Source organism: Cheilinus undulatus, linkage group 19 (genome assembly GCF_018320785.1).
Source record: "Cheilinus undulatus linkage group 19, ASM1832078v1, whole genome shotgun sequence".
In the NCBI taxonomy this organism is placed as follows: Eukaryota; Metazoa; Chordata; class Actinopteri; order Labriformes; family Labridae; genus Cheilinus; species Cheilinus undulatus.
Genome location: NC_054883.1, coordinates 6,706,555 through 6,727,597, shown reverse-complemented (window position 1 = coordinate 6,727,597; position 21,043 = coordinate 6,706,555). Strand labels below are relative to the sequence as shown.

The following is a 21,043-nucleotide window of genomic DNA, read 5'->3' as shown; positions in this document are numbered from 1 at the left end:
ATTAAACTTTTTGTCTAATTAAAAAGTTCCTCGTGAGACTCAAAGGTACACTTTAGTAGTCACCTGGGTTTTATTTCTAAAGGTTTGATCCGGAAGTTGAAGTTTGCCCAGTGCAACTTTACACTGATCGTCCAGACCACTCATCCCTCCGTTAAGGGGGCTGTGCGGGTTTCCGTATGACTTGTTGCACGGCCCTCTCACTGACGCAGACTCACACAGACTGCGCGCTTCAGTTCAATCCGACTGGAATGTCCCAGACGTGCTTTGTCGTCTCCTGACGCTGATCAACGCAGGTCGGGCCAGAAAGTTTGAAAAGTTAACTTTTCATTGTGAGGGATCTCGGGAATAAGTTCAGCTGAGCAGTTTAAAGCTCAACGTGATGACTTTACTTCTTCTCTGAAGTCACCTGAAGAGTCACAGGGAGACACGAACAGCCGTGCTGCTGCCAGAGGAGATTAGTCCTTCCTTTCTGGATTTCGCAGGAGCAGTGCTATTTAGCTGGATTACTGACTAATTAGGCGTTCGCTGAATATTATTTTGTGACAAACTTTCTTTGACATCTTATTGTTTTTTTTATTGGGATAATCACTTGTGGAGCCACTTTTGGAGACGTTGGATCTGAATTACGCACAGGATTCCTCTAACAAATGACAGCTTCTAAGGGGTTTCCTGCACCCCCTGCTCACCCTCTTGGCTTTCTGTATTGCACCCATCTCAGGCATCACTCCCCTCATCAGGTGAGGTAACCCCGGGGAGTGAAAGTTTCCCTACTTCTTCCCCGAGGATGTGGGGAGGAGGTTTACCGATGTATGTCACCGTGATTGTGACTCTTCTTCTGGTCATCATCGACGTGAAAGCCAGTGGAGAGTATTGCCACGGCTGGCATGACTCCCAGGGAGTGTGGAAAGAAGGTTTCCAGTGTCCGGAGAAGATCGACGCAGAGGACGCAATCATCTGCTGTGGGAAATGTGAGCTGCGCTACTGCTGCTCCAGCACGGACGCACGGCTGGATCAGGGGAGCTGCGACAACGACCGGCAGGCTCAGGAGCCCGGGACAGAGACCAAGGAGGACAAGGACTCTGGAGCAGGTATAAGCCTATGAGTTAGGTTCCTTTTTTGATCCAATGTCTTTGTCTTTGAAACTTTTGCCCAAACTTCATTGAAGTGCTACCAAATCTGTTTCCTAGAAAGTTACGTTTAAATTTACCTCTTAAACTGCAGAATTTGAATAAAACCCAACAGCCAGGGCTGTACACAAAGACTTGACCAGGGGAGACATGCCCCCCTCCTCTAAAGATGCTCCCTGGGTTAGTCAGGCAGAAGCAGCATGCTTTGACTTTCCAGGGAGCACATGGCTAGAAACCCCCTTATGGATGGAACATTTATGATAATACACACTGAATACAATATAATTATTTCAAAAGCAATTAATCCAGAGTATTCATCTAAATATGAGGGTGCAACAGGCTTTATGCCATAAAGGAGGAGGCTGGGGTGGAGGAGGTTGAGTTACATATATATTTGTGTGTATATATATATATGTATACATACATATACAGGGGCGTAGCTAGGGATTTAGGGCCCCTAGAAAGAATATTAAACAGGGCTCCCCTTTGCCGGCTTGCAAAGCAACAAATGTTGCTTCATTTTTACAAATATATATGCATTTTGATGTATTTTTTAACATTAATTTCCCAACTTAAGAGCAATTTATTTTACTATGGCTAAATCAAATTTACTTGCTTTATTTTGTAGTGCTGGACCACTCTATTTGGACATTTTTGAGAGAGGGGCCCCCCAGAATTGTATTTTACTCTATTTGATACAAATTTCAGTCGGCTGGCCGAATCATTTAGTCACTTTTGATACAATAATGACGCTAATTATTAAGAAAAATTAAATAAAAACACGCTTTTCATTGTAGGCATTTGGAAGCCCATTCCTGCCACTTAAAAAAAATGTGGAAGTAAGGAAATAAAAAAAGAAACCAAAGTCATAATAATAAGATTAAAATTTAAGATTATGAGATAAAAATCATAATTAAAAGATACAAAGTCAAAATTATTAGATAAAAAGTCATTTAGTCAATTATAACTTTTTATGTCAAAATTTTGACATTTTAATTAATATTCTTTACTTTATATCTTATTATTATTACTTTTTCCCTCTAATTCTGACTTTTTATCTCATTATCATGACTTTTCATCTCATAATTCTGACTTTTTAACTCATAATCATGACTTTTTTATCTTATAATTATGACCTTTTATTTCATAATTATGACTTAGAATTTTTTTTAAGAATTGCTGTATACTTTCACATTCTTACTTTTTTATTTGACCCCAATGGCCCTCAGCTGTCATTTTTCTGTCATGGCTTTCACTGCACGCTCAATTAAAAATTGTTCAACGTTTGGAACAACACCATGCTTGTCCCTCACTGACCAATCAAAACAAGGGGTGGGTCTTATGATATCAGCTTTGCCAGCATCAACGGTAGAGGTAACCTGACACACCAGACCGATGTGTTTCACACATCCATCTGCAAAACCTTCAGTACTAAGCGTTTGGGAAAGGGCAGGGCATTTGAAAAAAAACTCAGAGTGTGATTGGATGAACGCTCTGTCTGTCACATCTTTACAGGCCAATCAGAGCAACAAAACACGCAACGTAGCCGCTATCAAGGTGTGCATACTACTTAGGAATAACGCGAACCATGGCAAGTAAAGACATGTCAGTACATGACTTTTGTCATTTTTGAAAAGAAAACAACGCACTGCGTTTCTTTGTTCTTCTTTTAACGAAAGAATGTCGGTAAGTTCCGATAAAACTGGCGCTTTAGCAGCACCCACGCTGAGCTCTTCCGCCATAATTGCACCAGCCTCTTGTTGCTTCTTGCATACGTCACGACTCCGCCATGCCTGAGAGTACTGCCCCTTGTCACTGATTGGTCCTGTCGCTTTCTAACCGGGCCCAAACAGTTCAGACGGGAGCTTTGCAAGGTGGATTCGCCAGTGAAAAATAAGGAAACGGGCGTATCCATCTGCTTTGCAAGGTCACGGTAGAGGAGAAATTGCTCTGACTTGTCTTGGCGTCGGCACAATTTATTTATTCATTTTTTCTTGGTGGTATTTCCTTGAAATAAAGAACATATTAAGTGCATGGAGCTATTTATAACAGACCATATGAACTAGCTCCAATAAATGCTGATGAACAAAAAATGGCATCTCTGGCCCAAAAGCCTTTCAGTCTAAGAATTAAGTTGAGAAGTTTTATGTAATATATTACAGACATTCAGTCTTTCCCTCAGTTTTGTAAGTGAGGTGGTGGCCTGCTATGATCTATCCCTCTGCTGAAAATGTATGTATTATTATATTACAGCCAGTCAGGTTTCAGGGGGCCCTGGTCGGCCCTGGCTACCACTGGTTCCACCCCTGGAACACCACTGGTACTGATTTGGCTGCTGTAATCAATAAGAACATTATAGATCAAGATATCATCATAATTTTGGTTGCCACTTTACCATCGACAGCGTTGTCTCAATTTACTCTAAATGAAACTAAATTCTTCTTGTCAAAATGTTTGTTTACAGAATTGAGAGGCTGCAGACCATGCCTCTCTCACAGACCGTTCATCTGAGACACCGTATCTCAGAAAGGAAATGCTGTAATTTTCCGATACAATGTCTTTCCAGTAGTATAATTTTTTTAGATTCAACTTTATTGGTGAACTAAGACTGGCAGTTCATGAAATAAATACATTGCAAATATTAGACTAAGCAAGAGTTCATAAATAAAACTGAGAAAAAGGTCAGAGATCTAATCAAGGATTGAATCATGAACACGTTTTAGAAGTAGTTACACCAACATTGGCTCGCTTTAGCTTTACTAGCATTAGCTAAAGAAGATAGCATAGCTACTCTAGCTACATAATTAGCGTAACTACATAAGCCGATGAAGCTAAGTTGCTTTAGTGACATGAGCTTTAGCATATGTTAGTATCTAAGACTTTAGCAAACGTAGCTAAAGCTAACTTAGCTATGCAGATAACTTAGATACATTGCTTATGTAGCTGCTTTGTGAGCTAAGCTTTAGCCCTGTTAGCTAGGTAGCTCAGTTAGCAACAGGGGCGGTAATCACTAGTGGCCTTATGATATGATATTATCACAATGCTTGGGTCACAATTCAAATTATTGCAGTTTTAAACATTTTACAAAATAGTGAGTATTGGGAAACCATATATTGTGATATATTGTGATCTATACCATTTTTTCAGCTGTTTAGCTGATTTAGCATTAGTCTTGCCCTCATGTTTGTCGTATTTCCACAGTATTTAATTTTCATGTAGCATTTCTTGCAAACCCCATGTGTGTCATGTCCATCTCATTCGTGCCCTGCTTGTGTTTCTAATGTCCTTCCCGTGGTGCTGCCATGTTTGTTGTACTAACTTTCTCCTGCTTTATGACCGTCACCTCTGCCGACCTCACTGGACAAACAATTGATTTATTTTTCCATTATCATAGGCTTCAGTTCATATGAGAAATTAATTTGGAAAAAAATTAAATTTTATACTATGCTGTATCGTTTTTTTCTCCCATCCCTACTCAGCAGCACGGAGGCATTAGCTTTGTTGCTCTGTAAGCTACATAGCTCTTTTAGCTAGGTAGCATGGGCAGTTTAATCAGGTTTGGCAGGTCAGGATTTTGACTTTAACGTTTGGTATCTTAACCCCTAGTTAATCCAAAGTTTAATCCGATTGTATGGCGTTTCGGTTGGTTGTGAGAGGGGCCGTAAGAAGTGAACGGGCTGCTGCCGGATTGTCTTAAGAGAATTAGAGTGGTGGCAGTTCTTTGTACTGAAACTGAGAAACACAACACAGTCAATCCCAAGCTTCCTGTTCCAGTGTGGGCAATATTTAATTTTCATTTTAGAATATGCTGCAGGCCAATCAAAAACACACCGTGGGCCACATTTGGCCCCCGGCCATAGTTTGAACACCCCTGGAATGGAGGATGAGAAAAGGAAACAGTGGTAACTACTTTATCATAAAATCCTGGCGCTGCATCAGAAACCATATCACTGTTGTCATCACCATAACCTCCTAACTCCTAAATCATCACTTTTCAGGGACTGAGGAAAAAATGCTGCATTTTTAGAATAATTTAACACTGAGTGGTCAGAGTAAGCATCTGTGACTCTTTTTTTACTTAAGATTTGTAAAAGCCGCTGACAGGTGTGACCAATAGCATTGATGATGAACAAAAATTTAATGAAAAATTGAGAAAAGATTATGACATGACACCAGCAATGTAGGGGATGTTTCACTCAGTGTGATGTGTCAATAGCAAAATGCAAGCTGAGCAGAAACATTGGTCAGGATAGTGATAGCCGCCTAATGAATGCTCTGTTAAAAATGAGTTAATTATGCATAAATTAAGCCTGAATTTCATAAATGATGTGTTTTGTGCCTCTCATTTGGAGAGGCAGGCGGTTGCATTAGGTTAGCGGGCTGCCTCTCCAAATGAATGGCGGGGGAAACACTTAATCTACTTTACAAAGTTTAAAATATAGACACAGCACTATTTAATCTGTGTGAGAGTTTTTTTTAAATATCAAGATCCTCCTAAGACCCTACATGTACAGTGCTTAACAAATTTATTAGACCACCTGTCATATTTGTCTCAAAGACCATCCAGCATCATGAAGTGCTTTAATGCGGACTCTTTCATTTTCAGTGAGCTCTCCACGTTTTACCATTTTGAACAGGAATGAGGAATTTCAAACTCAAACTCAAATCAGTAATTTTGAAAATTCATGGATAACAAAAATAATTATATTTTAGCATTAAAAATATCATTTGGGTTAAAGAGCTTCTACACATTGGTGTATTAACCATTGCAGAAACATAAAAAATGATTTTGGTAATTATCAATGCTGTTAATTTAGGGCAGCTGTTGCATAAACCTTACTTTGGTTAGGGTTAGGGTGGTCTAATAAATTTGTTAAGCACTGTATATATAGGATATAACATTTTGGCTGTCCTACAGCATAGTCACAGATTCTGTTGTTAGAGTTTTTAGTCATTGTCCAGACTGTCCTTTAAAGTTTACGTAATTTACTTGAAATGTTGTTATTAAATTTTCAGGAATTTTTATTTAAATTTAAGGGAATTTCTTTGGATATTTTGGTGAATGTGCTCTGAAATTTTCAGCTATTTCTATGAACATTTTAAGGATATATTTGGATATTTTGGAGGTGAAGTTTTGTTAAAATTTTTAGTTTTTTTATTATTATTTTTAAAAGTAATTTGTATTTTTTATTTTTGGGGAATTTATTTAGAAATGTGAGTGAGAATTTCCTTTTAATTTATAAGAATTGTCATGGAATTTTGGGGAGTGTATTTGTTAATTTTGGGGAATTTTTTTTTTTTACAAAACTTAAGGGGGATTGCGTCTTAAGATTTTGGGTCATTTGTTTCAAAATTTTTCAAGGATTTACATGGAATTTTTGGGTAATTTTTTAGTGGATTATTTAGACTTTTTGACAAACTTCACTGAAACATTTATTAAGAGATACTGTAAAGTAGTGCTGTCAAACGATTAAAATTTTTAATCAGATTAATCACAGGGTTGCTGTGGATTAATTTAGATTAATCATGATTAAATATCATTCATTTTTAATCTATATTAATCGCGTTTCATTTTGCATAAGCAAACAGAATCAATCTCCGACGAACATATGCTTCGCGTTAATGTGGTATTTTAAGCTGGAAGTGCTTTGGTGAAAAGAAATTTCCTTCCTGCAGAATGTGCATAATACTTTATGTTGGTCGACTGTTCCTTTTTTTTTTTTGTACTCAAATTTCCCATCGAGAGGGCCAATATGCTGTTTAGCATCTTCCATATCGAGTTGGTTGGTCACTACCGGCTCAACGGCCCATTTGCGCATGCTTGGCGGCATGCTCAACGGTAACCCTACATGGACAAGCTGCCCGAAATGCGTTGCCAGAGACGTTACAGGGATTTTGAGTCAGTCTGCGCTGTAGATGGGTTAATTGCATTAAAATTTTTAATCAGATTAATCATGATGATGGATTAACTCACATTAATGCGTCAATTTTGACAGCCCTACTTTAAAGATATGTTTGAGATTTTTCACAGAAACTTCAGTTTCAGTGAAAATTTAGGCTATCAGCATGAATTTTGAAAGGAAAGTTTTCCAGAAAAAAAAAACTTTTACTGATTCTAACAAAAGCTCATGTCTCAGGAGGATATTATAAACTGACAGGAGAAGTTAAATTGATTATCTTTATTCAGCATACGTGCATACAAACTTCATAAGTCAGTGCCCCAGTCTGGCCGTCCCAGTTAAAAAAGTGTGGACACAGTCCTGCCAGCAGTCTCACAGTCTCTCCCTGTAAACAGCCTCATCTGCTGCCTGCTCCTGTTGGTAACGACAGCTGTGCAGGAGACAGCAGAAAACCAGAGAAATGAACTCACAAATGGCAAACTGCTCCGTGCTGCACTTATAAATAGCCGTGTTTGTTCTGGCCTGTAACAGCACCAGTGGGGGCCGGGCTTAGATCATGCTGTCCCCACGGGGATCAAGTTTGGACTTGACCGGATCTTGGACAGTGGCTCACCCGAGGGCGCTGACAGCTCTGCTCATTAAAAAAACACAAATCACATTATATATCATTTCCTATCAGACTCGTGGAGTCTGTTTCTCATCATGAACCCCCCTTAGCGTAGTCTTGCTGGTGTCTGAGGGCTTTTAGGGATTCACACTGCCTCAAACAAGACACATACGCATATATTTGAAGACCCAGTTTAATCCATGTCACAATGTAAGGTAAATATATCCTCCTTTTCCATGTTAATAGGCGGGTAACACATGTCTCACTACATACATTCTCATAAACCTGTCTCCCATAAAGCATCTTAAGGCTGCATATCACAAAAAAAAAGATTGACTAGAGGATAACAGCACTAAAAAGACAAAAAACAAATAAAAGACATCAGAAACCAGGCAACACTGCCTGCCTTGATGTTCCCCTGGAGGATATTCTGCCCTCTTTTGGACCTCCAGCTATAATCTGTCATTTGCCTTGACTACCATGTCTTATCACTTCAGGAAGAGGTATATACATTTCATTCAGTGGCTCTCAGCCAAAATAACTTAAAGAAAAGCAGCTTTTTTCCTCACTTACAAGAGAGGAAGTGTATTTTTTATGAGCCTGGTTCAGTTTGTGCATTTCATTCATTTGTCATTGGCTTGCAGCCTATTAATCATCCAGGAAAGATACACACTCTACTGTCAATGGATAACAGGCAGGAAATTATTAATGTGCTCAACATGAAGGAACATATGGTATTTAGGAACAGGAGAACACCCAAGGGAGAGCCCGGGAGACGAAGGAGAGTCACAAAAAGACTGTACCCAAAACAAGAGCTTAAGAGAGGGGGGCTGCTGTTACTGCGGCATGGCTGCCACGGCTCAACTCAGGCGACAGGTGTGGAAGAGTGACAGGGAACAATGGGAGGGTTCAGCCACCATGTGCACAGGATGAGAAGGTCAGAGAGCAAGACAAAAAAGGATTAAACCCCTGTTTTAAAGGGATGTATAGCAGACGGTTAAGCATCGAGGACAGTTTTTCGATTTGCACCACTTCTTTTTAGGCAAATTCATAGTCTTACTTCAGTGCAATTGAGAGGGAAAAAGCTTTTTAACTAGAGTAGGTTCTGGTTACCCATTAAAACGTTACCTCTCTGGTTTTAAGACTTTATAATGTGATTTACTGTAAAGTAACAAACCAGAGGTTCCAAGTCCTTTTTTGATGTCAGATTCCTTTCAGTAAAGCAAAACCTACGTGGTTTTCAGATCTGGAAATAGATAAATCCCTTTGAATAATGACTACCAACCTAAAGAAGCCAATTTTTCAACAAGCCCCGAAATAGTCTTTAGACAAACATGGTTTAATACTCCGCAATTTAAACAAATTGGTCTGGCAAAGAAAAAGCAGAATGCTGGATTTGTTGGTCAGTCCAGTTGCAGTCTTAGCTACCCAGGCAAATCTTCTATTTACTTTCATGAGATTTGCAGGGATTTCTGGTTCCCAGAGGATATGTCAGAGAGACACTGGGGTTCCCTTGTCTTCTAGCATCACTAACAAGTTTAATTTGTGATTAAGCCTAAATTGAGCTTAAGACCAGACCCATAGGAGCACTGGAGTAATGTAATGGAGTAGGTAAAACTAAATCTAAATCTAATCTAATCTAAATAGATGTAAATCTAATCTAATCTGAATAGATGTAAATAGAAATAGATCCAAAGATCCTCATTTAGTACTGTGTTATAGCATGCAGTGAGCTGCATGTCAGTTGTTTTCTACTTCTTAAATTTGCTATCTTTTGGATATACTTTAAGCTATAATTATATAATATTAACATCTAAGGTAACCTGATATGCAGATAGACTGTCATAAATCCACTCAAGGATAGCGTTTGCATCATCTGGGAAAGCTCCTATAGGGTGTGTTTAGGAAAAGATTTCAAAAGGTAATTGGACAAACATTCTGTCAGTCACATTCATCAGAGGCCAATGAGAATGATAAGACCAAATGAAGTAGCAGGCACTTCTGTAGTTTATGAACAGTGAAGATTGTAGGTGGATAAAGCGCATGCCAAGCCAGTCCAAAGAGCATCTTTCAGTGTGACTCTTTGCTCTTGTATTAATTTAGAAATGTGGCACTGTTCGGATAAATCTGCCACTGCAACTTAGTATAGCTACATCCAAGCTAATTGCTACATTGAAGGTAGCCATTGTATGTACCAGCTTACAGTAAAAGTAAACCTCACCCATAGCTATGACAAACTCATGCCAAAGCAGGTCAGAGATGAACGGAAACATCTTCTCTGTCATAAAAAGCTTTCTGTGTGGCTCTCTGCTCTTGTTTAAATAAAGAAATGTGGTCCAGTTTGGATAAAACTGCCACTATGCTATAGCTACATCCAAGCTAATTACAAAAACAGCAGCAGCCATTGTATACACAGGCTTACAGTATAACTAAACCCCAGCCATAGCTACTGCCTCATTCTCTTCAAATGATGCTCATTGCTTAGGTCAATTTTCAGACCTGGCAAGATTGGAGCTTTGCAGAATAGATTTGCCTGATGACAGACATGGCATCTGAAATGATGAAATCATGGGATGCTGGTAGGAAAGAATGAAAGAATGGGATATAAAATAGTAAATAGGCTAGCAATGTAAGGTTCCATGATAAGACGGCTAGTAACAAAAGTATATGATATAAAGCAGTATGTAGACTAACAATCAAAGGATGTGATACTAGAAGGTAAGCAGTGAAAGTATTTAAAGCAGTAATTAGACCAGCAAAGACAGGATGAGATACATAGTGATGAGTAGGTCAACAGTTTAAGGTTGTGTTATCTAGCTTGTCATTTACTGACATTTTTTCTTCTTTATCCATTTTATTAACATTGGAAGTGTTTTACTATAAAGAAACTGTGTTTCCAATTCAACTCAATAGCACTTCAATAGCTCTCAGGTCTAATTAACATATGTTTGCATTAGAGATAAGCTCAAAGCTAATTTTTATAATGTTCAAGCTCACAGTCTCCTATTTTCAGACTTTTTGAAAATAAAGGTTTCTTTAAGACCATTAGGAGTGGCCTGAATCATAAAAGTGGACTATTTTAAAAGTGTATAACAGTCAAACTAGATCCAAGTTTAACAACAGTGAAATGCTAGTTACTCATACATTTATTAGCAAGCCAAAAATCCATATATGGTATGTAGAAAATATGCCATTTTATGGTGAAGGTTTTTATGCCTCCATGACGGTGAGGTCACAAGGTCTATTTTCTGGTTGTCCATTGGTCAAGGCAACTTGTGTGAACACAGTATTTCAAGGAAGATTTGAGGGATTTTCTTCGAACGTTGCACTAAAGTACACTCTGACTCAGTGGTTAAGGTCATAGGTCTGTTCATCCTGTGCTTGAATGTGAAACTTAAAAGATGCGTTGATGGATTTTCTTCATAGTTTGCACACACACATGCTCACTCTGACTGAACAATAAACTAATTTGATTTTGTTAAGGTTAAAGGTCAAGGTCACTGGGTCTCATATTCATCCATTGCTTATAAGATTTGGATACTGTGATTTTAAACGGCCGCTTTCTGCACAATCTGTGCTGCTTTTCACAGCTTAAATGTTGCTGATAGTACCTCTTTTCTTCACTTAAGAAGGATAGTGGCTTCTAGAATAGCGTAGGACTGGACAGCCTGATTTTGACGTCGTAGCGGTTCTGATTTCTTCTTCCACCACTGTTGCTAACCTTTAAGCTCTGCATTTATGTGGCATCAGAGACTGATTCACAGAAGAGAGTTTATGAGAGGAGCCCTGCAGTTAAAGTAGGGATGAAGTAACTGTAGACGAAAGTTTTGGCTATTACTAATCCTCATTGGCCATGCGGTATGGGAGTGGAGTCTAAGAAGTGGAGGCCATACAAGTGCTGGAAAAGAGGGCAGTCGAAGCCTCCCTGGTACATTTCTGCTCTTGTTACTTACATACATGCCGCCATAACAGAGCTCCCATTAAAACCTGTTTACTGCAAGGTGTTAGCTTTGAACCCCTGAGGTTGACACTTCTTGCCAAAGGGAAACGGGTCAAGGTCCTAGTTTGTTTGATGTCACAGTGTCCCGGCCTCTGCAGCGCCTGGTTTGTGTCTTTTGTCACCTGGACTCTTTGCTTTGGCCAGCGTATGTCCTCCAGCTCTTAACAGGTTTCACTCGGTAATCCTTTTTAATACCTCGCTACTTTTGATGAGCATTCTGTTTCTCAAGGCCGTATGGATGGATTTCAAAGAGCCTGGAGACAAAAGGAAACTGGAGCCTGTTGCCACCTCTCTCTCCCTTTGGCATACAGTTTCACCTCATAACACATGGGCACATTCAATGCAGAAAATAACTACACCATGTGGGAACAATAAAACACAACTAATCACTACCAATGTAACACGGTCATTATTGTAAGCTGGGTGAGTACTGCAGGAAAACGCCTCACCTCATCTGTCACCTTGTTTCTGCCAAGAAACTTTGCTCTTTGCCTTTACATGTAAGTCAAAACATTCATTAAGAGGAGAATACTGTTTCTTCTGTTCAAAAGTTGTGTTTATGCCTTCACACCACTGACAGCTGAGGCATCATGTTCAGACCATTACTGTAAATGCAAGGGACAGATTTTCTTTAAACTTTGCACAGATAAAATTTCTGGGTTAAGGATGAAATGGTTTGATTTTTAAAGTCAGAGGTCAAAGATAAAGGTCATTTGGCCTCATTTTAAGCTCTTGCATTTCTAGTGAATGGGATGTCTTTAAAATGCTAAAGGAGATTTTCTTCAAATTTTGCATAAATGCTAATTCTAACTCAAAGATCAACCAGTAAGATTTTGGAAGTCAAAGTCAACATAACGGGGCAAAAGTACCTTGGTTGTGAACGTGATTCTTTAGAGTGCTTAGAGGGGTTTTTCTTAAAGCTTTTCAAAAATGTTCACCTTGACTCAAGGGTTGATTAATTAGATTTTTGTGGTCTGAAGTCAAGGTTATGGGCATCCACCCCGTCCCTTGCATGTGAATCCGATGTCTTTAAAACACTTCTTCTGACTTTTTGCGGAAGTCCACTTTTTAACAGGGATGAACGAGATCAAAGGTCGAATTCATTCACTCGTGTCCATCCTTTGCTTAGAACCAGTGTTAATTTCATCGACTAAAACCGTGACTAAACTATTTTTCGACAGCCTTTTTTCCATGACAAAAACTAGGCTAAGACCAACAAAAATGGATCAGTGATGACTAAAACTGACCAGTTTGACCAGTGCCATGGTGGATTTGAGTAGTTGACGTTTCCTGCTGCAACCCCCTCTTTTTAAGCTTTCTTCCCGTCTGATCATTCTGATCCCTGACCAGTTTTATTGATGTTTTGAACTCTCTGTGACTTTCAAACGAGCTCTGAAATCATGCAGTACATCATAACCAATGGAGGGAAAACCACCCTCACCAGCAGGCTCATCAAAAACCTGCCCTTTTGTGTGGTCCATCAGGATGACTTCTTCAAGCCCCACGATCAGATTGAAGTCGGTGAAGATGGCTTTAAGCAGTACGATGTCATCAATGCTCTGAACATGGACGCCATGATGAGTATGATCTATGTATGGTTGGATGAAGTTTGAGAAATCTCATGCCGTTAATAACACCCTGGACACTGAGATCGTCTGACACTAAGGAGGAGGAGACTCACATCCTTATTGTGGAAGGCTTTCTGCTTTACACCTACGAACGTTTGATCGACGTGCTGAACCAGCATTACTTTATTTCCATCCCGTACAAAGAATGCAAAAAGAGGAGGTGCTCTAGGAACTACACAGTGCCAGATCCACCCGGCCTGTTCAATGGCCACGTCTGGCCCGTTTATTTGAAACACAAGAACATCAAAACTGACCAAAACTAAGTTTAGTTTTCATCAAGATGACTAAAACTAGACTAAAATGTAATGTAGTTTTCGTCAGACATTCAAAATCCATGATATTTCTCCATTGTGGGTAAATCTGTCAAAAAACAATGCATCTATAGCTATTCTGCCTCTCAGTTGTAGGAAGCAGGGACCCCAGGTTTGGCAGAGTGCAGAGAACACACTACCATGATTTGGTACCAGATTTAGGCAAGAGAATAAATGATTGGACTAAAAGTAAAGACTAAAATGTGAGGACTTTTTATGGACTAAAACTAGACTAAAATGTTTTGAGTTTTCATCAACTAAAACTAGACAAAAACTATAAAGGGTAGAAATGACTTAAACGGGACTAAAACTAAAAGACATTTTGTCTGAAGACTAAAATGAAAAATAGCTGCCAAAATAAACACTGCTTGAAACATTTCTATGAATCACAATACCACAAAAAAAAGACCTTAGCACTTCACCTTGACTGACCACTGTGCTTAACTGTCCTGCAATTGTATACTTAGTAGAGCAGTGGTCATCAACTGGCAGCCCAGGGGCCACATCGGGCCCCCTACATCCTCCCATCCGGCCCCCAGAGCCTCACCAAATTCAGAGCATGTGCAAGGGAAAAGATATGTTGTGGTATTTTTTTTAAATAAGCTCCCAACAGCTATTAAAGCACCGTGCCTTTACGCGGCCTTGTGCTTGGCTGAGTTGCTGTTGTTCCTAAACACTTCCACTTTCTAACTATGTCACTTATTGTTGACCATGAAAAATCAAATAGGGATGGAACTTGAAGAAGATAATTTTTGATATTGATAATCGTTGAAAGAACAGGAATTGTGTCATTTTTAACACATGGTATTAAGCATCAGAGTAGTACAACCTTTGACAGTCTTTCTTGTTTCATCTCCTTCTACTCACATCCCAATCCTCAGACTAGAAATAAAATCTAGAAATCCTTCAGGACTGGACTGTTTTAATAACGCCTCTGCTGATCACATTTGGATCAGTTATAATGTTAGAGTTGCACAAGCGCTTTCTTGCTGAGTCTGACCTGGTGTTCCAAACAAAAGGAAAGAAAAGGTCATTGAGAAGGAATTGGCTTACTCCCTTTGATTTAAAGGGCCGGGTAACCTCCCGTTCAGCTATGTTAAATCAGTCAACTTTAATACCTTTCTTTAAGCTGAAGCCAAAAGTTGTAGTTCAGCATGAGTAACTCATTTTCAAAGGGTTGGTCATAAATAGAAGAAAAAAAGAGGGGTCACAAATATCTGCTGGCAGCCGGCTGTAAGAATGTCACACACGCAAACCCACACAAACAGGTCTGCAGGGTCGAGGAGGTTGGGGACACAGTAGGGTGCTGAGGATTAAAACAGATCAAAACAAAGTTAATAACTGCTAATGAGAGCCTGGGACTCCCTGGGGACCTGATCCCAGTGTACCTTTCATTCTTCTACTCAAATCCAAACAGTCTGCTCAGGCTTTTGTTTCACTGTCTAACACAGTTTCTGCTCCGAAGTTGTGATTTTTATTTCATTTTTCCTTTTTTCAATTTTCAATTTGTTTTTTTTTCTTTCTTTGTTTCAGTGTTAAATTTTGTTTTTTCAATAATATGGGGCAAAGAAGGGCTAGAAAATGTAAGAATCATACATACAGTTTTAAAAATAGATTCAAAGAGGCTACTCCTCCCTTCTTATTTTATTGATTTAATTTAAAATTTGAAAAACAACTCAAGTCTAAAACTGCTATTTTGGGAAGTCTTGACCAATCAGATCAGGCCAGTTTCCACTCTCCAGATGTGGCCCAAAACTGTCTGGCTGCACAGCCACTCTCACAGACCGCTCTTCTGAGATGCCGTTGATTTCAGAATGTAAATACGCGCTAAAACTTATGGAATAAAATTGGATTAAACTTCTATATAGGGTTAAGGAAAAGGTTAGGATACCAAGAGTTAAATTCAAAAGCCTGACTTAAAAAAAACTACTCACTAAATATTACGATAAAACTGAGTAAACAGTCAGCTCACAGGAAAGAAGTTTGTCCTGGAAGAAAACACTCTAACACAGCCAGCATAGCTTATATAGCTCCATTAGCTTTTTTAGCTACATAGGTAGCTGAGCTACATAGCTTATGGAGCTAAAGCTAACCTCACAAAGCAGATATGTATCTATGTTATCTTCTAAGCTAAGTTAGCTTTAGCTATGTACAGATAACAGAGCCATGAGGCTAGCGCTGAGATCACAAAGCACCTGTGTAAGCTACATTGGTGTGTTTTCTACGTAGCTTTGTTAGCTTTAGCTACATTTGTTTAAGCTCACATTGCTAAAACATATCTACATCGGCTTATGTAGTAATGTTTATTATGTAGCTAACATACTGTAGCTATGTTAGCTTTGGCTAAAGCTAATTAAGCTAAAGCGAGCAACCTTTCCTGTAACTACTTCTTAAACGGATCTGTGCACAATTGAATCCCTGATTAAACCTGTGAACTTTTTCCTCTGTGTTATTTATGAAATGTTTCTTAGTCTGAAATATTTGTAATGTGGTTAGTTCAAGAATGTAACTGCCAATAAAGTTTAATTTTTCTAAAACTGGAAATATGCTGTTTCAGCAGTCTGTGAGAGATGCAGTCAGAGATTTAGGCCCCGTCAACACGGAGACAAAAACAATATATTGCCGTTTCGTTTTAAAAAGGTTTTCTGTAAAGACGGGATGATTTCAGGGAATATCTGCATAAACACAGAGCCTCTGAAAACGCTGTAGTGCATATGCCAAGCCTGTATGTGGCGCTGTATTGCTGCCACAGAAATGCACCAAAAAAAGAGAAGAAGATCACAGAAAACTGACACAAACTTTCTTCTAGTTGCCCTTCTGGTTGATCTCCGTGTTGGATTTAAGAACATATTGTGTATATGTTTCGTGGTGAGGGAAAACGCTGTTTCCGTGTGGATGAAACGCCAATATGACAAAAAAACTTTTGCATATACTACTGAATTCATCTCTGTGTGGACGGGGCCTTAAGGTCCACAGTCAGACCCCTCTTGATTTGGCTGGCAGGGGAAAGGGTTGGTCGGTGTGACATATTTATGTTAATATAGGGATTAAAAAAGATGGAGATATGACTCACACAAACTTTATGCATTTCCTGCTTAAGTCCACAAGTCAGTGTCTTAGGGGCCCCCAAGTCCTAAAAGAATATTGTTCAAGACAAGTCTCCCTTTGTAGCGCTGTAGTATTCCAGAACGGTCTCGGTCTTGAGACCGGTCTAAAGACCACATTTTGAATGTCTTGGTCTTGTCTCGTCTTGGACTGGCCAGACTCTGGATTTTCCATCAAGACTGGTGAACACCAGCACTGATCTGCTATTCTTTGTCTTCATTAATGTGATAATAATGAGAAGCCCTCGCTAAAACAACAAATAGCTCCACCTGCAAAAACTCAGACATCAGTCCATCTTATTTCTAGTCAGAAATACCTCTGAACACTTACTTTTGGCCTCATTACCTGACAAATCCAGATAAACATCTCATTTTCAGATATTTAAGATAATTCCGGACTTGTCAGTGGCTTTTAAATACATACAAGGATTTATTTTTTTACAAGAAGTTAGTTGAACAAATTTGTTAAGATTTGAGATTTTTGCATATCGAGCTTTAAAAGAGGTGCAGACACCTTGTTTTATTTGTCAAGTTTATTTAAAGAGAAAACTAAAATTAGGTCTTGACCTTGGTGCTCTCTGGTCTCGGGCAAGTCTTGGTCTGGGATAGTGTGGTCTTGAGTACAACACTTCCCAATTCTATCTTCTGCACTAAAAAGATCTAAAATGTAAATCACTGTGTCTGAGATGAAACATAAAGGATGTGTCAATTGAATCAAAGACTAAAACTAAAGAGCTTTTGTGTCTAATTTTATTTCATTTCAGTTGAAAAATATTTTTTATTAAATTTAAATTTGTTGTACAGCTCCATTTAATTTTTTTGCTCTTAACTAAAATGATTTTTAGTTGTAGTTCATTAGCATGTTTTAGTTTACTATAATAAGGCTGCGCTGCTAACATGTAGGAGCTTTGCCTGAAAGGAAAAACAAGACTGTATTAAAGTGACACCAGAAGTCATCAGTTTTTAATCAGTATGTCTTTGTCTCCTCTCTCTTTAGTTCCCATCTACGTGCCCTTCCTGATCGTGGGCTCTGTGTTTGTAGCTTTCGTCCTGGTGGGCTCTGTTGTCGCCGTGTGCTGCTGCCGCTGCCTCCGGCCCAAACAGGAGCTGTCGTCAGGAGGTACCACCGGAGGCGGGGCCAGTGGCGGGCGTCTCCTTGAGACCATCCCTATGATGGCCAGCTCCGGGACCTCCAGAGGCTCATCGTCTCGCCAGTCCAGCACAGCCACCTCATCCAGCTCCTCCGCCCCGCCGGCAGCCCCCCGCCCAGCTCCCCCTCCTCTCATGCGGGCTCAGGCCTCCTGCTGCCTTCCCCCTGATGCCAGCGTCTTTGTCAACATGCCCACTAACTTCTCTGTGCTCAACTGCCAGCAGGCCACACAGATCATGCCTCACCAGGGGCAGTTTCTGCACCCACAGTACATCGGCTACGCCCACCCTGTGGCTGCCACCACGGCCTTCCTGGACCCCACTCAGGGAGCATATAGACCCCTCCAGTCCCCTTGTCCCCCTCCTACCACTGGGTCCAGTGTCACCAGTGACCAGAAATTCCCTCCTGTGACAGTGTGATGAGGGGCCAACGTGCAGACTACTCCTTTGTGAAGTTTAAACCTGTGAGGGCGGCGAAGAGGACGCTGACTGAGAGGAGAATCTGGAAATCAGACTCACATGAAGGACTCATGAGGCAGCAGGGTCTGCCTCACTATTGTGTGATTTGTGCGTCTGCTAGTGTGTAATATGATCTCTTGGCACGTTGGAATGAGCTAAGCTCAGCCTGTGATGGGATAAGACGGATACATAAACAATTTTCTGTCGTGACGTGAAGAAAAAACTGCAAACTGGAGGGTTTTCTAGCAAATGCGGGCGGTCATGAACTGCTCAAATGAGGACTGTGCATGTGTGTGTGAGTGAGAAAAAGATTTACTGGCTTATATGTGCTTGGTTGAGTGATGACTGGATGATTTATAGCAGTTGAACTGTATGAAAAGTGGATTTTTGAGCAAAAAAAGAGATGACCACATGCCGACTTAATGCCATGTGCACATCTGCACTTACATACAGTTTGTGTTTGTTTATGTAAAGTGGATGAGGAGAGAAAGCTTGTGAAGAGATGTTTGTACTGTACGTGTGTGAGCTGGTGTGAAGTGTGGAGGGATGTGGGGCTGTATGAGTAACTGTGAGTGAGCTGTGTGTAATGGGAAACGCAGGTGGTGTGATGTGAAAGGCAGTTGCAATCTCCCTGTAGACCATTTAAAGTCTAATGAAGTGAACACAGGACACAGACTGTGACGCCTCACCCAACCCTGCACCCCCACCCCCCTACTTCTGTCGCCCAAAAATAAAAAAAACTTGTTGAAAAAATCCCAAACTGCCCTGAACGGAAACCCACTGAGCAGACAAGTAAAGCTAACGGTTAGTGAACCTGACGAGTGTGAGCGTGTGACAGAGAGGGGGGACAAAAGCTTCTGAAGATTACAGAGTTAATTATACAGTGAAAACTCTGCCAAATGCCCCCTGCTAGAGTGTGTTCGCATGTGTGTGTTTGTATTTAACACTCCCACAGTTCACTGCAGAGGGCACAAGCACAACAGTCATGATTTCCACTTTTAAAAGGCCCAAAAATTGCATTTACTGGTTGAAGTTGAAGTTGCATTTTCAGTCTTCCAGTGTACCACGGTGCAGTCGGGTCATTGGTAACTCAGTAACATGCAGCTTGAGGAATGTGCTGCTCCGCTGAGCATGCAGCATGAGATGTCCCAAATTACTAAAAACAGGTATGTTTGCATCAACTCTCCAAGCAAAATGTCTGTAAGACAGTGGGCAGCTTGTTTGTGATAAAACAAATGATGATCTGTAAAATGATGTATGAAAACCGGTCCAATTTTGATGCAGGAGTGACATTTTTCATATGAATACTAAAAATAAACAGCTTTCAAACAGTGTTTTGAGCTCTCAGTCATGTTTAAAGTCCATGCAAACCAACTAAAATATACAGTGCCTGTTTCACCACCTTTGATGTCTCAGCCTTTTATTGATTTTATAAATCAATCACTGTCAATATAATTTGGCATTTTTAACCAAAGAAAATGGAAAAAAGCCTCTTTACTGTCAAAGTGAAAACAGATTTCTACAGAGTAATGTCAGTTCAACAAGATATGCAAGTTAAAATAAGTGACTGCATAAATATTTACCACTTTCAAGTCAGTATATTGCAGTTGCACCTTTAGCTTCAATCACAGCACTGAGTCTATGTGGGTAAGTCTCAATCAGGCTTGCACATCTGGACACAGCAGTTTTACTCCATTTGGAAAACTGCTCAACCCCTGTCAGATTGCACGGGTATCGGACTTGATTTTCAAGTCCAGACACAAGTTCTCTATTGGATTGAGGTCTGGGCTTTTACTCAGCCACTCCAGAACATTCACCTTGTTGTCTTTAAACCCTTTCTATGTAGCTTTTGCTGTTCATTTTGGGTCATTGTGTTGGCGGAAAATAAATCTTCTCCCAAGCCATAGTTGCCATAGCATCCCCTCAGCATGATGCTGCCACCAGTGGGGATGGTTTGTTGGTGACTGTCTAACAGAGCATCTTGTCTGATGGCAAAAAAAAGCACATTTTTGGCCTCATCAGACCAAAGAACTTTCTCCAGCATGCGTTCTCTTGAACAGTGGCTTTCTCTTTGCCACTCTCGCATAAAGCTTTGACAGGTGAAGAACCCAGACAACAGTCATTGTATGCAGTTTCTCCCATCTCAGCTGCTGAAGCTTGTAACTCCTTCAGAGTAGTCATAGGGGTCTTGGTGGTCTCTCTCACTAGTCTCCTTCTTGCATGCTCACTCAGTTTGTCATGCAGATTTACACATACGCCACATTCCTTTAATCTCTTAATGATGGATCTTAATGAACTCTGCGGGATGTTCAGTGCCTTGGATTGTTTTTTGTATCCATCCCCTGACTTATAATTTTCAGTAACATTTTCTCTGAGTTTCTTGAAGTGTTCTTTTATCTTCATGGTGCAATGGTAGCCAGGCATGCTGATTAACCAGAGATAGGAAGTTCCTAAATGTGAGACTACTGGCACAAATTGGCTGGACTCCTGTTAAATTAGATCAGTCACGGTAGGGGGAATATTTATGCAGTCACTTATCTTACATTTTTTGTTTGACATTTCTTTGAAGAAATCTGTTTTAACTTTGGCATTTAATATGTTTCTTTGTATTTTTGACAAAAAGCCACATTATATTGACCATGAGTGATTTATAAAATCAATTAAAGGGTTAAAATCAAGGGAGGTAAATGCTTTTTATAGTGGCATGTCTACATGAGTATAATATGTATTATTATTATTTACGGGTGAATACTGTGGC

The 21,043-nt window shown here is 39.9% G+C and overlaps 1 protein-coding gene across 1 annotated transcript; it reads left to right on the top strand.

Moving 5' to 3' along the window:
• The first annotated feature begins 186 nt into the window (after nucleotides 1-186).
• LOC121527377 (protein shisa-2) lies at nucleotides 187-19,568 on the top strand. Its single transcript, XM_041814319.1, has 2 exons — nucleotides 187-1,088; nucleotides 17,675-19,568. Exons 1-2 carry the CDS (start codon nucleotides 785-787, stop codon nucleotides 18,244-18,246), a joined length of 876 nt encoding a protein of 291 aa, XP_041670253.1. The 5' UTR covers nucleotides 187-784; the 3' UTR covers nucleotides 18,247-19,568.
• The last annotated feature ends 1,475 nt before the right edge of the window (nucleotides 19,569-21,043 follow it).

Excerpts from the sequence above, each read along its gene's own strand:
- LOC121527377 (XM_041814319.1), top strand. The coding sequence starts at position 785 with ATGTGGGGAGGAGGTTTACCGATGTATGTCACCGTGATTGTGACTCTT. Across the intron at positions 1,089-17,674 it reads GGACAAGGACTCTGGAGCAG|TTCCCATCTACGTGCCCTTC; the intron begins GTATAAGCCTAT and ends CTCTCTCTTTAG.